General features: G+C 36.1%; 1 protein-coding gene across 8 annotated transcripts; it reads left to right on the top strand.

Annotated features, from left to right (window-relative positions):
- The first annotated feature begins 1,853 nt into the window (after nt 1-1,853).
- LOC107801951 (disease resistance protein RPP13) lies at nt 1,854-8,975 on the top strand. Of its 8 annotated transcripts, XM_075226230.1 has the most exons (7): nt 1,857-2,159; nt 2,840-5,544; nt 6,672-6,838; nt 7,149-7,247; nt 7,740-7,824; nt 7,996-8,201; nt 8,355-8,672. In XM_075226230.1, the coding sequence occupies exon 2, from the start codon at nt 2,865-2,867 to the stop codon at nt 5,505-5,507; it is 2,643 nt and encodes an 880-aa protein (XP_075082331.1). In that variant the 5' UTR covers nt 1,857-2,159; nt 2,840-2,864; the 3' UTR covers nt 5,508-5,544; nt 6,672-6,838; nt 7,149-7,247; nt 7,740-7,824; nt 7,996-8,201; nt 8,355-8,672. The 8 variants fall into 8 exon arrangements, with proteins under 8 accessions (XP_075082329.1, XP_075082331.1, XP_075082328.1 ...); XM_075226228.1 differs by lacking the exon at nt 7,996-8,201 and having other exon boundaries at nt 1,854-2,159; XM_075226227.1 differs by lacking the exons at nt 7,740-7,824; nt 7,996-8,201 and adding an exon at nt 8,679-8,975 and having other exon boundaries at nt 8,355-8,581.
- The last annotated feature ends 4,012 nt before the right edge of the window (nt 8,976-12,987 follow it).

The following is a 12,987-nucleotide window of genomic DNA, read 5'->3' on the forward strand; positions in this document are numbered from 1 at the left end:
TATCCGATTTTATGTAAAATACCGATGAGGCTTACTTGGGGATACTTGCTCCTAAGTGCCGGTCATGATCCTAAATTGGGTCGTGACAAGATGCAAACCCAATGGTGTAAATATAATAATTCTTAACGGGTTAACAGTTTATGAAATAAGAAAATTGAATAATTCGCCCATAAGCCGTTAATTATAAAATTTCAATCCGTTCACCAACTATTAATATGATAACCCGATACCAACAAGCTAATAAGCCAATTTTACAGTTCGGTTATCGGTTATGGTTCGGTTTTGAACATCCCTGCTCCACACCCTTCTATCAAGGGTCATCTCCTCGGTAATATGAAGATGTGTCATGTCTTGTCTAATCACTTCTCTCTAATACTTCTTCGGCATACCTTTACCTTTCCTCAGATCCATCATGGTCAATCTCTCATACCTCCTCACTGGGGCTTCACATGCCCAAACCATTTCAGTTTTGCTTCGCGTATCTTGTCCACCACGGAGGTCACGCCTACCTTATCCCGATTATCTTTATTCCTGACCATATCTCTCCTAGTATGCCCACATATTCATCTCAGCATCCCGAGATGAGAGTTTTTGACTGACCAACACTCTGCTTATACAATATAATCAGTCTAATCACTACTCTATAGAACTTATCTTTAAGTCTTGGTGGCACGTTCTTATCACACAAGACACCAGATGCTAGCCTCTATTTTATTCACCATGCAATCTCCACATTGTCTTGAATTACTGACTCAAGGTACCTAAAACTTCCTCTCTTGGGGATGATTTTTAAATGGAGCATCGTTATCACGTCAGCCTCCTGAATAATGTCACTAAACTTGCACTTTAAGTATTTTATTTTAATCTTGTTCAACCTGAAATATTTAGCTCCCGTCTTTGTTTTAAAAGGCGTTTCTGGGGCGAGCCCTGGGGCGAGGCGTACCAAAAACGCCCCAGGGCGATGGTGTGGGGCGAAAGTCTCAAGAGGCGTACGCCTCGCAATTTGGGGCGTACGCCCGGGCATTCAGGGCATACACCGGGGCGTTCAGGGCGTGTTTTTTTAGTAAGTAGTAAGCCCCAAAGACTTTTTCAAATTAAAATAAAATTTGTTGAATTAATCTTTCATATAACACCCAAATTCTCAAAAGTCGGTTTGGTAATTACTCAAAAGGTTTAAAAAAGAATTTAAAAGTATTAAATTTAAAAGTAAAGACTTTTTTATTGATTTAAGCCCTAATTTATGATTTTTCTAATTTTTTATCTTGTCCGCTAGTGTGCTAATATATCCCAAAAGCAAAGAATATTTTTTTTTTAACAAATACAAAGAGAACTACATTTTTCTTCATAGCAGCAAATTCAAAGTTCAAATTGCGGTTAATCATCCTTTTTGTTCCTCCATATAGAAAATTTTATTCTTTTAGACTCAAATTACTTGTGCTTGTAAGTAACGTATAATAGATTGTTTTGATTAGTTTTTTGTGGGGACGGAGCACACATATATATAATTTTCTTCAATTTTTATGCAATTTTACCTGTTTATAAATATTAACTGTCATTATATTATTTTATAAAATATTAAAAATTAAATACCTATAGGGCTTACGTCCCGCTGAGGCATATGTAAAACGCCCCACCTTACGTCCACGCCTTTTAAAACACTGGCTCCCGTTTGTCCGTAGATTTGGGTTTCATTTTTTCAAATATTTATTTATGAAATATGATCATGTTTTGGGGAAAAAAATTTCCATTTGGGTAAAATTTCTTCTTCCATTCATAAAACTTATTTTTTTTCCAAATAAAATAAACATCCAAACAAGACTTTAACTTCCAAAAATTATTTTTTTTTTAGGCAACTTCATCGAATCTATATCCAAACGCTTAGAGTACAGTCTATTTTCAATCTAGCCTTACCTCCGTCTCGCGTCTCATCAGTAGTATGTCCTCTGCAAATATTCACAGAAACACAAACAAAAATCGAAATTTAGGTTTTCGCAAGAGCTAGTATTAATATGGCCAGTTCTTTGGGTTTCAATTTCTTTTCCATTCTGGGAGTCAAAATGCTCAAATTTGTTAGCCATATTTTGTTGAATTTGTTCATCATGTGAAGATCAGCTCTTCTAGCCGGGGCAACTCCTCCAATATGGCGGAGTCTGAAAAAGGTGAGTCTTCTGATTTTTACGGAGCTAGCGTTAGTAATTTCATTTTTTTTAAAATGAAGAAGATGGCGAAAGGCTGCTTTTGTTTTATATGAACATGGAGTTTTCAATAAATTTCGAATTTTGTTTTATTAGTATTATATATTGGGAATTTGGGACGTTTAACTAACTTATAGACACGAATAATTAGTATAAGATATACGCGTTGTGTTTATGGCAGATTGTGGCCAGCAACTTGTTTTCCTTCAATGTTTAAAATCACCCACTTTGCCTTTTTCTACTTGGCTCAAATTAATAATGATTGGTTAAGGACATAAACTAATTAAAACTTCCATAATAATATCCCAAGTTGCTTCTAAAGAATTTGAGAAAACAACGAAATGCGTAGGAAGTCTTCTGACATCTTTCTAAAACTGCTGACTTTTTTTTATTTTCAGCACTAATTAATTCAGGCAAAATATGAAACAGTGACTTAGTCTAGATTCTTACACGCTAAGAATGATTATGAAGAGAACAACTTGAGCGATGATAGCTATGACTTTCATAGCCAGCTGGAAATTTCCGACTCTTCTTCAAGGTTTAATTTTGTATATAAACGAACGGTGAAGCCACCGAGCAATCACTACACTGCAAGAGGCATTTCTATAATACTACTACTGTTAGCCTATCATTTATCTTTACAGGGAAAAAATTAGCGTCAAGGTCAAGATGGTCGATGCAGTTGTGTCCTATGCAGTTCAAAAACTGGGAGATTTCCTCATTGAGGAAGTTTCCCTGCGCCAAAGTTTGAGAGAGAACGTGCTTTGGCTGAGAAATGAACTGTCTTTCATGCAGGCATTCCTCAAAGATGCCGAAAAGAAGCAAGCAGAAGATCACCTGGTGCAACAATGGATATTTGAAATCACCTCTGTTGCTAATGAAGCAGTGGCCATCTTAGAAACATACAGTTTGGATGGGGGACTTAATGATGGCAATGCTGGATTTGTTGATCGTCTTAAGGCTTGTGCTTGCATCTGTCAGAATGAGGCCAACTTTCACAACATTGGGACGGACATCCAATCTCTCAAGCAAAGAGTCATGGATATCTCTCGAAAAAGAGATACGTACGGTATTACTCACATCAATAATAATGCTGGAGAAGGGCCAAGTAATAGGTCAAATGATCCGTCTTCCACGTTAATAAGATCATTGAGAAGAGCAGTGTCCTATGCAGATGAAGACCAACTTTTTGTTGGCTTTCGAGAAGTGTTTCAAAGACTACTTGATGAACTTATCAAAAAGGAGTCTCGCCGAAATGTGCTTTCAATTTATGGTATGGGTGGGTTAGGCAAGACCACTCTTGCAAGAAACCTATATAACTCCCCAAGTCTACTCGCTATCTTTCACACTCGTGCTTGGATATGCGTCTCTCAACAGTATAGTACCCCAGATCTCCTTCGGAGTATCATAAAATCTATACAAGGTTGCGATGAAGAAACATTAAAAATGCTGAAGGAGATGACTGAGAGAGATCTAGAAACTCACCTCCGTGATCAATTGAAAGAGCGCAAATACCTTGTGGTGGTTGATGATGTATGGCATCGAGAAGCTTGGGAGAGTCTGAAAAGAGCCTTACCAGATAACAACAATGGCAGTAGAGTTATCCTTACAACACGAAAGGAGGACGTGGCTGAAAGAGTCGATGACAAAGGTTTCTCCCATAAACTTCGTTTTCTAAATAAAGAAGAAAGTTGGGACCTTTTTTGCAAGAAACTATGTCCAGAGAATAAGATGGGTTCTACTTACTTGTTCTCCCCGTTAATGGAAAAGCTAGCTAAGGAAATGGTGGAGAAGTGCAGAGGCTTACCACTTGCAATTGTGGTACTAGGTGGGCTGCTTTCCCACAGAAAGGGGGTTGACGAATGGCAAAAAGTGAAGACACACATTTGGCAGCATATGAAGAATGACTCTATTGAGATCCATCACATTCTATCATTGAGCTATAATGATTTGTCATTTGAGCTCAAGCAATGTTTTCTATACTTTGGCATTTTCCAAGAAGATGAAGTGATCGACACTGAAAAGTTGATGTATTTGTGGCTGGCCGAGGGATTCATACCAAGAATTAGAGAAGAACATATGGAGGATATGGCTGAAAACTTCCTACATGAGCTAATTAGTCGCAGCTTGATTCAAGTGGCGGAGACATTCTTCGATAAAATTCTTACATGTAGGATACACGACCTACTTCGGGATCTTGCTGTACAAAAAGCCATGGAGGTTAACTTGTTTGATATTTATGATCCAAGAGTAAACTTGGGCATTCCATTTCGTCATCGACATGCTATTCATACACGAACTCAAAGGTATCTTTCGCTTGATCTTTCGAAATTGAAGGTAAGGTCAATATTGTTCTTTGATAAAGAATTTAAGAACTTGGAGGATAAAAATTTTATGACGTTCTGTACGACGTTCCAGCATCTATATGTGCTGGACTTGGAGAATATCATTTTTTCTAGGAATGAACTACCTCATACTATAGGCGATTTGGTACACCTCAAGTTCTTAGGCTTGTCTAACACCAATGTTTTCAAACTCCCACCTTCCATTGGCAAACTAAAAAGCCTAGAGACACTGGAAGCATTGATAACTGACCATTGCTCGTGCGAACTACCTCCTCAGGTTGCCCAGCTCACAAATTTGAGGCATTTCGTTGCTCGATACGAGGTCCCCTTGCAAGTTGACAAACTTACGAATCTACGAACTCTTAAATATATTCGCTGTGATCAGTGGAAAGATACTGATGCTGCCGCTTTAGTCAACCTTCAAGAGTTGGGCATGGAAAGAATAAGGAAATCTTACTCCCTAAAATCGATTGGCAGTCTGAAACGCCTCACCACATTGTGGCTAGTTTGCCAATATGGTCAAAATTTTCCTCCCCTTGAACCTCTTTCTTCTTGTGAAAACCTTCACAGATTGTGGTTATCAGGGGGAATAGAAGAATTAGCTGATTTAAACAAGCTGCCGAAATCCATCACGCTGTTAGTCCTAGGGTCTGCAAAACTCAAGGAAGATCCAATGCCAATTCTGGGAAAGTTTCCAAACTTAAAGCATCTCGAGTTATCATGGGCTTACAACGGAAAGAAAATTACTTGTGAGGGCAACAGTTTCGGTCAGCTGGAGACCCTTAGACTGGATTTTCTTGAAAATCTAGAAAGCTGGCATCTAGCCACAACTGCTATGAGTCTGATAAAAGGTTTGAGTATATTTCAGTGTCACAATCTGAAGAAAATTCCAGAAAGAATGAAACATGTTGCAGTACATGGGAGTAATCAAAGACGAACGGAGTACTATTATCGATTCCCAAATTAACTAGTTAGGAACTTGCTGCATGTGTGAAGCTTTTGAGGTGAGTCAATACCCATCCTTATTTTCCTTTGTTTGATTCCGTTATTATTAATTTAATGCTTCATCGGTCCTAAATTGGTATGCTTATTCAATTGTGCAAATCAACTGGTTCAGTTTTCAGAGCGAATTTAGAAATTGTAGTATAAATTTATGAATTATATAAGACAATAATGTCTGATTCTGGAAGACGTGAAAAATGTATTGGACGAAGACCATAATATATCATGTTAGGAGCAGACGATAAATTTACCTATGGATTTGCTTGATGGGAGATATATGTTTTGAGTATTGTTCAGTTGGTTCAATTGTTGGATCGCGACACCAAGTGTATAATTTTCTACTAACCTAATTCATATTGAATATCCTAAGTCTTAAAATATAACCGAGTATTAAGTTAAAAGTTTACCTTAAATGATTCACAAGTTTGTTGTTATTTGTGACCTTAGTGAAGCTGCTCACTGTATTAGACATCGTTGTAATCTCACAGGCAAGTAAAATTCCTGCAAATGTATTTGAGCTTTGGCTATGTGTCTTTCTATAACTATACATTTTCTAGAATAGGTGCTTACTCTTCATGATCAAATGTTTCTGAATTGGTATCCCATGGATTCAGGTATACTTGATAAACATAGTTTTATTCAGAAGATCCAGGATACACTGTTTCAATTGTGTGTGGTTTGTTTTTTGTTTAATCATGTGCAGAGGAGGATTAAGAAAAAAAATCTTGTTGATGTATAACTTTTTCATATGTCTGTTGAGACATTAAGCATGACCATGCAATTTTATTTTTTTTTAATTTTTTTTTTTTTTTTTTTGATTTGCACCGGGTGTCCAAGTCTCTTTGAGCCCCGACTAATCCCGGGGGTGCACAGGCCCTCGGCAAGGAATTTCCCGCAAGTGTACCACGGTTAATTCAGGTTTTACCCAGTCCGATGGCCCTCATAAATTGTTTGCACCCAGTGGGTTTCGAACTTGAGATCTTGAAAGGGAGCAAACCCCAAGGCTCAAGTCAATTGCCACCAGGCTAACCCCTGAGGGTTGACCATGCAATTTTATTTTTATATTTGCACAAAAACAAGTTTTTCCTCTTTCTATAATTGATTTTCTGAATGTACTAATGTCTTGCAGTATCTATCAACATATATCTCAAATTGAGGTCCCAGTATGTGATTGGTTTGCAATCTCTTCTCTATTGCAATTGTATGGTTTTATGCGGAAATATTGACCTGGTGTGGCGCATACAAGAATGCAAATTGTTGCACTGGTACTCTTGGACTAATTGCCGGATCTCCTTGGTGAGAATTCTCTTGACCACCAAAATTTTCCAAGAAATTTCTTTTCAGAAGTAGAATATGTAGAATGAAATCTAAGTGATTTAACTGGCTGAGACATGTTCTTTCACTTATTTTCACAGTAATAAGGTGCGTGCAAGTCCTATTTATTTGATTATTTGCTTGAAACCTTATTGGATTTGGATAGAAGAAACTTTGGTCTATCAAACTACTGAATACTGAATTGAACAAGTTTGGTCCTATATCTCTCGGGAAATTTTCTTCATGCCTCTGGAATTGTCTCTCATGCTGCAACTCCCATTGTTTTATGCAGGATCGACATGTTATCATATCAATTCTAATGGGGGTTTCCTACCTTCAAAGTTGGAGATGCTTTACCATGGTGTTCGCTTCTTTTGCTGCTTCTGTGGAGGTCTGTCTCTGATCCTTTACTTATCTGTTTGCTATTGGTATGTAGTACAGTCTTCATAGTTAATGTTGCTAAAAAAGTTGGCTGCAAGAAATAACTTCTTAATTGTTTTTGGTACCCTGTTGAAAAATTGAACCTTGTGTTGGAAGAAGAAAAGTTTTTGTTTTTGTGATACATGAATTATCTTAGTTCGCGTATTAGGAAATTATTTCAAGGGTACATTTATTGTTCTGTTCATGAACTAAGGAAGAGGAAAAAGTTCAGTAGTATTAAGTTAAGGTACATGTACTAGTCTAGGTACATGCTAGAGAAGTCCTATAAATACCTAGGCACCATAACTATATTATGTAAGCAAGTTGCGTGAAGTAAAGAAGAACCATTTTCGCACTTGTCTTCAAAGAGAATTTGAGAGATTCCCCGATTTCCAGTACACTGGTCTTCCATTTTCATAGTGAAATCTAGTCTTGTATTCAATTTGAGTCCTTTTTTGTGCAGTCAACTGGTGTATATCTTGCATCAGCAAGATATGGAAGCGCTAAACCAGTGCCACCTGTCATTAGCCATGGGTATTGGCTGGCTGGTGAGATAAGATGTTCTCTTCTATATATCCTCTGTGTATCGAGTTTTATTTACCTTTGTGAATTTCAATTCTTGGCCGGGGATAGGGACTTTGCTAAATGCTGTTTTTGTTGTCACTGATCTCTATAATGTTTTCTCAATCTAAATTTCCTCCTACTAATGATCGACTTAGGCACAGATGGCAACAAACACTCTCGTCCGTGCTTGAATTTTCATGTCATACCATCAGTTAAATAAGGTTGACATAGAACTAAACTGCTCAGGTTAAGCTTTAGCTAGTTTTAAAGGGAAATGCTGGTCTCATGGCAATGATAAGAGTTGGAAGCTGAAGAGTCAACGAAATATCTGCTGGTTATATGATTTTCTTCTCCATCTTAGGTCTGCTAATACTAATGTATTGATTCAAAGATCCTATTAGTTGATGAAAAAGGAGTGACTAGTTGTATTTCTACCAAAATTAGACTCTTTTTCTCTATATGCTAATGCTAATGTATTAATGTAATTAGTGACCTGTTTTTTTTCTTTTACTAGGAATTACCATTTTGTTGATGCAACTTTCTCCAATGACAAATATCATTTGGCCCATTGGTTCAATGCAGCCTCTGCTGGTCTTGGATTTCTCCAATTCCGTAACCTTAACAGCTTTAGGACAAAGTTCATATTGGGATTCTCTTTTCATGGGATTTTCCTTACCTCAGTACTTCAGAGAGCATCACTTATGTTCTGGAACTGGTCCTCTTCGTACACATTCAAGATGGGTAATCACAACCTTCATCCACTAATTAAACACGATTACTTTTAAGAATTATTGTTATAAAACAACCTCGTACTAATGATCTTCTTCTTGAAGTGCAGTTTAATGACATAATGTCTGTCATTTTCATGTCACACGGCACGGTAGCTGCTATAGTTGCTGTATTTTTGGATAGAACCCTCCTTTTAGTAACGATGAAGCTCGAAAAGATAATGGTTCACATTGGTGGGACAAGTTTGTGGTATATACTAAAGATGTTAGAAGTGATGAGTTCTATAAATTACCATGCCAACTTAATAGGTTCTTCCCACCTTATTAGTTAAAAAATTGCCTTCACAGCTTTGTTTGGTTTTCCTTCATAAACTGTATTCTTTGCGTCATGTGAAAATTTTCTAAAATTGCCACCTTATAGTAAAAACTGTCTAAAGCTAATATCAATCATAATGAGTCTTTTCCATGTCTTGTTACTTCCTTCAAAGAATGAGGTTCCATATATATTTGGATATATGAATTTCTAATTTATAAAGAATGACCAATTGATGTTAATGTTCATTTATATCTTTAAGTAGGGAGTCTTGAAGCAACGGTAAAGTTGTCTTCGTGTGATTTATAGGTCACGAGTTCGAGTTGTACAAATCAATGTTTTAAAGGGTGGGGGCGTGAGGCGAAGCGTTTTACCTCTGATGAGGCGAGGCGTAAGCCCTAAAACATGGGGCGTAAGTCTCACGGTTCTTTAAATTTTATTAATTGTACGAATTTTAAGATAGTATTAAATAAAAAATAATTATAAAAATTACATTAAAATCACAAAATTATAACAAATAATCTATTTAAAATATTTATGGATTATAATTCAACTATGACTAATACAAAAAGTATGACATATATCATAATATGGAAATTAGCTGCAACGTCGTTACAACTCAAACATCAAAAGTAATGTATTCAATACAAAATCTTATATGATCTCTTAAGGAGTAATGAATCTCGAAAGAATTTCGATATTATAATTTGATATTTTGTTTTAAAATACTCCTTTTATTTAATATGCTTTCTATTTGAAAGAGAATTTATATAAAAACATAATTAACAATTTAAATATGATTCTCTAGCATTATTTATTTTTAAGTTTTAACACGTTAATAAAGTGACATAATTCACCGTAAAATACCATGATAACCAATTATTTGTGAATAGTTACTAGCTAATACTGAGCTATTAAATTAATAAGTATTGTATCTCGTAAACGTGAAAAAAATAATATTTTGGAAAATAATTATAAAAACAATTATGGACTATTATATAATAAATACAAAACAAAAGTTAATAAATAAATACTTTTTAAATGAAAGATTTATTTATAATTTACTATTATAGTTGTCTTAGTGGATAACGTGCAATAATTTTTATTTAAATTATGGCAGAAAATACTCTCAACTTAATGATTTATGATTAAAAAAGTAATTTTGAATAGTTAACGATTTATTAAAAAATATTGAGGATTTACAAGGTTAGTTCTATTAGGCGAGCCCAGTACACTGGGCGTTGGGCGTGTCCGGGGCGTAAGCCCCGACGGCCGAGGCATAAGCCCCGACGGCCGAGACGTAAGTCTCACGGAACTAAGCCCCACACATAAGCCCAGGGGCGTTTTACGAGTGCTCCGCCCTGGGGCGAGCCCCGGGCGAGTCCCAATTCTGCCTTTTAAAACAGAGGTACAAATAATCATTAATGCTTGCATTAGGATATGCTATCTACACGGGGCTCGCCCCAATTCTGCCTTTTAAAACAGAGGTACAAATAATCATTAATGCTTGCATTACGATATACTATCTACATCACACCCCTTGAGGTGCGGTCCTTTCTATAGACGCTGCATGAATGGAGGATGCTGTGTATCAGGCTACCTTTTTGTTCATTTATATATGAAACTAAATTTAGTGCTGAAACCAACCGGTAACCATGTATGTTTTCAAAAGCAATTTTTATTTTAGTTTGAAGACAAAAATAAAAAGGATTATAAACACATTTCAATTTACCACATTATTTTCCAAAACCTAGTTTTCAATAAAATAAAATATAAAGACAAAAATCAAACCACAAGTAAAAAAATATTGCTTTGTTTCTTGAAGTCAAACTAAAATATCTTACAAAAACAAAAGAAAACCGAAATATAGTTTTTGCAAAAACTACTACTCCATAGCAATTCTCCAAAAACATTTTATCAAAGAGTAATTCGCAGTAGCAACACAAACTTTTTCCCAAAATAGTCTTGAGGAACTTTTCCAAAACCTAATTTTTTGTAAACTAACCACAACCAAATCAAATCCCCCTCTTAGTTAAATTTATTTGCCACGTTAAATAATGGAGAAATTTGTTTTGTCATGGGGACAGTGAATTAAATAATGAATCTAGATTCCGGATATCAGGGCCGAAAGCGTACGTATCCAATTATTAATTGGGGTCATATTAATCTCTTCAAAGAATTTTGGGATTTAATATTGAAATAAGTATATGGCCGAAGGAGTTAAAAAGGAAACCTTTGATTGACACAAGATACTGAAGCACATGGCTTTGGAACAGCACACGTGTGTCCATGGACTAAGCCAAGTCAGTATCCAGTAGGATGCTGGTCCACTTTACTCTTTTTTTTTTTTTTTTGGGCTCTACTTTCCGAATATTCCTTTTTCTTTTTCTAAATTTTAATAGCAAAACTAAAATATAACTAAATGACATCGTTGAGTTGAAAATAGAGGGAAAATGAGTATTGACAAAAATTATATTATGAAATACTCCATTAGGAGACACTTTTGTGTATCACAAAATGTATGTCACAAGAGAGCTATTCCAACGGATTGTAGATATACTTCCACATGAACTGTTCTTTGTTGGCAGGGGTGGAACTAGGTGGGCGAAAGAGGTTTCAGCCGAACTCCCTTCGTTGAAAATTGTTAGTATTTTGTATTCGTAAAATAATTCTTGAGAAGGAAAAATAACATAAAACAGAAAATGTAAAAGAAGCAGAAATCAATTCGAGTCCACTGAATTCACAATGTTTCCTTAAGGAACTTAATCTCCTCCTTATATCCAAAGTTATGAATTATTTTCTCCCAATATAGAATGAATTACACATTAATGTAGCGGTACTTCAAACCCAAGTGTTTCAGCGAACAAAAATGACGGTAGTGAATCACACTTACTTTGTTTGTTTTGTAAGAAAGCAATGCAGAAAGGAAGAAGAGATTTCAGAATTTTCGTAGGAAAAATCTGAGGGAATGGCCTAGTATTTATAGCTAACAAGGGGTTGGGTTCAAACGAAGAGATGCAACTCTTTCAGATGACTGTTTGCGTAAAACGGCTATTACGTAAATGGCTATTTACGCAAAATAAAACGGGAAAATAAAAACGTTTGGGCATTACTCTTTCAATCTGAAGGAAAACCAATCAATCTATAATAGTTTTCAATAGTGTGATTCTGCTTCTTGCAATAGTTGCAGAACTGAGTTCCTTTCTTTGTTTTTTTGGTGAATTTCTTAGCAGAGGTAATCTTATGTCCTCCATAGCAGAGGCGGATCCGGGATTTAAAGTCTATGGGTTCAACTTTTAAAATTTTTAGCATTGAACCCATTATATTTTTAAAGTTATGGGTTCATCTCTATTATTTTTGTAATTTTAATAATTTTTTACATATAAATTTTCACTCCGCGTCGAAAATTATGGGTTCAATTGAACCCGCACAGTATATGCTACATCCGCCCCTGCTCCATAGGACTGTTGAGCAGCAACAAAGGCACTTTCAGCTGGATGTTGAGAAATATATACTTCTCTTTGCTTCTCATCTCTGATGAGCAAAGAGTAGGCATGATTGACTGAAAGCAATGGTGATAGCATAAGTAGATTGCTTCTGGCTGCTCCATATGCGTCACTGAATGAGTCTGCTATCTTGCTGAGATTTGAAGTTTTTGATTTTACCATCACAACTACAGGGACAAGTGCAGTGTTGACACTTGACACACAACCAGGCTGTCCACCTCATCGCAGAGCCTTTTCAGCTTAGTATAGTATCCTGCTATATCTAAATTTTTCTGTGTTGACTCAGTCATCTCCTTTTATAGGTGATAAAGTTGTGGTCCATTACTCTGACAAAACCTTTCTTCAAACTCATCCCAGATGTCCTTGGTTGTCTTGGAGTATAGAACACTCTCAGCTATTGCTTTAGAAAGAGAGTTCAATAGCCAAGAAATGACCATGTCATTACAACGGGTCCAAGATTTGAAATCATCAGAAGAGATTTTGGGTTGAAGGAAGGTTCAATCAATGAACCCTACCTTGTTTTTTGCAGACAAGGCTATGAGCATTCCCCTTCTCCAACCCCCATATCTTTTTCCATCAGAAGCATTGTTAACAAGAAGC

Source organism: Nicotiana tabacum, chromosome 12, assembly GCF_000715075.1.
Source record: "Nicotiana tabacum cultivar K326 chromosome 12, ASM71507v2, whole genome shotgun sequence".
Taxonomy (NCBI): domain Eukaryota; kingdom Viridiplantae; phylum Streptophyta; class Magnoliopsida; order Solanales; family Solanaceae; genus Nicotiana; species Nicotiana tabacum.

Bases quoted from the DNA above. Each gene is read 5' to 3' on its own strand.
- LOC107801951 (XM_075226228.1), top strand. From the start codon at position 2,865: ATGGTCGATGCAGTTGTGTCCTATGCAGTTCAAAAACTGGGAGATTTC.